The sequence below is a fragment of the Limulus polyphemus genome, unplaced genomic scaffold, assembly GCF_000517525.1.
Source record: "Limulus polyphemus unplaced genomic scaffold, Limulus_polyphemus-2.1.2 Scaffold1025, whole genome shotgun sequence".
Classification (NCBI taxonomy): Eukaryota; Metazoa; Arthropoda; class Merostomata; order Xiphosura; family Limulidae; genus Limulus; species Limulus polyphemus.
The window spans coordinates 125,519-129,334 of NW_013666635.1; the positions used below are offsets into that span (position 1 = coordinate 125,519).

The window sequence follows — 3,816 nt, forward strand, 5'->3', positions numbered from 1 at the left end:
TATAATCATGAAACCTGTTATACTAATAAATTTTGGAAGTTTACAAAAAGTAACACACTTGTCTTTATAGTGATATGTGCTATCTTAATGACATTTTACCACAAAATAAAAATGTTTATCTTAGTTTTCTTGCTTATCTTACAAGGAGAAGGCTAGTATTTGATAATTGTACTTTATTCCGTTCACTGCTATTGTTGAAAATGCATGTATGTATATTTGGATTAACATATTATTCCCAAAATGAATTATTCAATTGTATTAACATAATAATTCATGTGTTTTACACTTCTGTTTGTCATTTATTTTAGCTCCATACAACAAGCAAAGAAAGTCGTGTGAAGCAGAATACCAGGCTTATTGGGTGATGCCTCCTCCTGAGGTAAAGATTACTGATATGACTAATAAAAAAAAAAAGTTGTTCATAAATTTGTTTATTGTACAAGTATTGTTTTTCTTTTAAAGTTATGTTTTGTCTTTGTGTAAGGATTGTTAGACATAAACTTTCCTTGCATTTGTATATTACTGATTTTGTATTATTAGAATAACTAAGAAGAAAATTTCCAATACTTTTATTATAGAAAATAAATAAAAATATGTCATTAAACATTGAAGTTGAGTAAGATAAGTATTATTGTTCTTAACATTTTTATACACTTTATTGTACTAGCATCGTCCTCAGGAATATGGTCATCCAATGCAGATGGCATACAATATTGCTCATGATTCCTTCCTTACTCAAGATCTGTTGATGGAAATGGTAAGGACACTTACTTTTAGGTGACCTATTTTGAATTTACAAAGATTTCAATAAAAATATATAAATCATAAGAAATGAATTTAAAGTCTAGAATTTTAAATGATTTGTCCTCATGGTATTACTTTCTGAGATTGTTTATAACCAAGTGTGCAGGATCTATCTAAATAAGAACATCATATATTATTTGCAGACATTGTGCCATAAATTCTCCAGGTTGTTGAACTTTTTGCAACTGTATGTTGCTTGTATGCATTAGTTGTGTAAACATTCAGCAGACAGTACTGTATACTTTTAAAAAATATTGTACACCAGTAAAACAGCATGCAAAATCAGTAATAATACAATATATTCTACAATTAGACAGACTTTCCTTCCATTAATACAATCGCACACAAACAGCATCAGATGCAAAATTGATACATCTCTGGTGTGTTAGGTTAATTATTGTTGGAACAGATTTTTATTTCGATAGGTATAATTAATAATTTGTTCTTTTCATGAATAACACAAAAAAAATTGTAAATACTTCACTAAAAATGAACTTTGTAAACAAATTTGCCAAGGTTGTCAGTAATAAACAACCAAGAAAAGGGTACGTGATTTTCAGCTTTTCTTAGCTAATAGTTCATAATTATTACAGCTAAGGAAACTTGAAAAATGAAATTAGAAGTTTTACAATGAAGTTAATTAGCTGTATTTTTATAAGGGGGTGCATATGTGTAAAAGTAAACTGCCAATATAGATTATCTTTGTTCCATAAGACTGCCAATATAGATTATCTTTGTTCCATAAGACTGCCAATATAGATTATCTTTGTTCCATAAGACTGCCAATATAGATTCAATTTGTTCCATAAGACTCCCAATATAGATTCAATTTGTTCCATAAGACTCCCAATATAGATTCATTTGGTTCCATAAGACTGCCAATATAGATTCATTTTGTTCCATAAAAATTACATAATTATTTTCATACATACAAACCTTAAATAAGTAACTGTTATTTTTCAAGCACTAAACAGGGTATATAGATGTTCAATTGAAAGTGTTTTTTTCTTTACTTGATATATAGCCCACTGTAAGTCGATCATGTTTCACCATGCTTAATATACCTTAGTGTGTTAAGCACTGAAAGCTTTCAAAGCAGTGTAACCTGTAAGCCTAATATTCATGATAAAAAATAAAAAAATCATGTTAAACTTTTAATGTTTTTTTACACATTTCTTTTAATTACTCCATTAGGGATTGTAAGTTGGAAGTATGTAAGAATACTATTTTATATCTGTCATCTGATTTTACCAAATAAACATTTTTATTATTTCTACACATAGAAAACATTCTGGCATATTTTAGTATCGACATTAAAATTTTTTTTTGCAGAAGTTAAGAATGTATGGTGAAAATTAACTTGTATTTTTTGTAGTATTTCAACATGATTTAAAACCCCTGCAAGACTTGCTGGTTGTTTTTATGTTCATTGTATTCTGTATCTGATGCTCTTTGTTTTCCATTGATAAAGTACTATTATTTTCCAACGTATGTAAAAGCTAATACGTAAGAAAGAAGTAAAAAATTATATCAGAAAACAGATGTTAGATGCTATTATCTTATATTTAGTGCAATTTCACAACAAGTTTCTTATAGGTTGAGCAAGATTTCCTGAACATGATTATTTCCAGATTGATAATTGTTTTTAGAAAGATGAAAATAAGGTTTTTGTTTATTGAAATGCTAACTTAATTATAGAATAGCAGAAATTTTTTAAATGTGTTTAAAGGTTGGTTTAAATTAAAATTACAAGTTCATTCCCCCTATCTTGTACTTGAATACATATATTTTTGTTAATCAGAACTTGATTTGAGTAATACTATTGTATGCCTCATACGCGGTGGAATTTTTTGCAGAGACTTCTTGCAGATTTTTACAGAGGAGCTGAAGACTTTATCATTTTTAAGAAAGAATATCAGAGTGGTAGTGCTACGTATTGGCAAAAACTTCAAAAGTCTCTCACTCCAAAGCTTCCTCAAGATTTACAGGTTACTGGAGCCCAGACACCTACACAGAGTCAAGCCCAAGCTCAAGCTGTAGCACACTTCTGGGACTTTGTTAGGGGTCTTGTGATGGTTTAGTTTTTGGAATAAGGAAGGTTTTAATATAAATACTAAAGTAGAATGTAATTTTACACATTAACAATCAGGTTGTTTTTTCTAGTGCATGTATTATGTTTATTGTAGTGTGTAGAGATTTGTAAGCTGTTTTAGGACCATTTGATTGTTAAAGATGGATATATCTTTCAGTTCTTCAAGTAGTCATTCATGTACCTAGCTCTTGCATGAAATTGAAGTAATGTACATTGCAGTAAAACTGATTGTAATGCTTGTATCATTAGGTCTTACTGCACGAGTTCCCAAACATAATATAGTAAATACCTAATTCAGTCAGACTACTTTGACTAGTGAAAACAAATTAAATGTACATTTTAGGTTGTTTGATCCAAAAAGAATTTCTGATGTGGTTTTATTATTCAGAGATGTACTGTACATTCCTTTGCACTAAGCAATGCATGCAAAGGAAGGACTTCAAGAAACTGTGGATGACTTTAACAAATAGTTCAATTTTTTCATTGTATGAATATTAAAATGAGAAGAAATAATATTTTGATAGGAACAGAAATGTTACTGAATATTGACAGACCCTTTTATACACAAAATACAAGACTATACTGCATTTGTAGTTTAAAGTCGCTAGGTTTTCAGAGTAAATAGTTGATGATGAACAAGTGAAGTTTAACTAGTGTCTCATCAGTTTAGATCTGATTAATTTTGTAGATTGAATATGTATTATTGTTGGAGAATTGAAAAGGTACAAGTGTTTTCTAAATATCAATATAGTCATTGTGTTTCTATAGAGAGTTGGAAGCTCTTGTGTTGTTCTGTGATGTGAGATGCATTGTTTTATTGTATTTTATTTTTTATAAATGTGGATAATATAAATTGGTCATTGGAGCTACCATACTGCAGCAGTGGAATACTAAAGGTTAAAGTAGGAATTTATAATGTA

The 3,816-nt window shown here is 29.1% G+C and overlaps 1 protein-coding gene across 3 annotated transcripts in view; it reads left to right on the plus strand.

The window, feature by feature from the left end:
• LOC106461755 (MPN domain-containing protein-like) overlaps window positions 1-3,513 on the plus strand; it is a 41,828-nt gene extending 38,315 nt beyond the window's left edge. For all 3 annotated transcript variants that reach the window (XM_022388788.1, XM_022388789.1, XM_022388790.1), the window contains exons 12-14: window positions 309-379; window positions 668-757; window positions 2,661-3,513. In XM_022388788.1, the coding sequence (XP_022244496.1) occupies window positions 309-379; window positions 668-757; window positions 2,661-2,885 (386 nt within the window). In that variant the 3' untranslated portion in view covers window positions 2,886-3,513. The remainder of the gene's footprint in view (window positions 1-308; window positions 380-667; window positions 758-2,660) is intronic.
• Window positions 3,514-3,816: the final 303 nt, after the last annotated feature.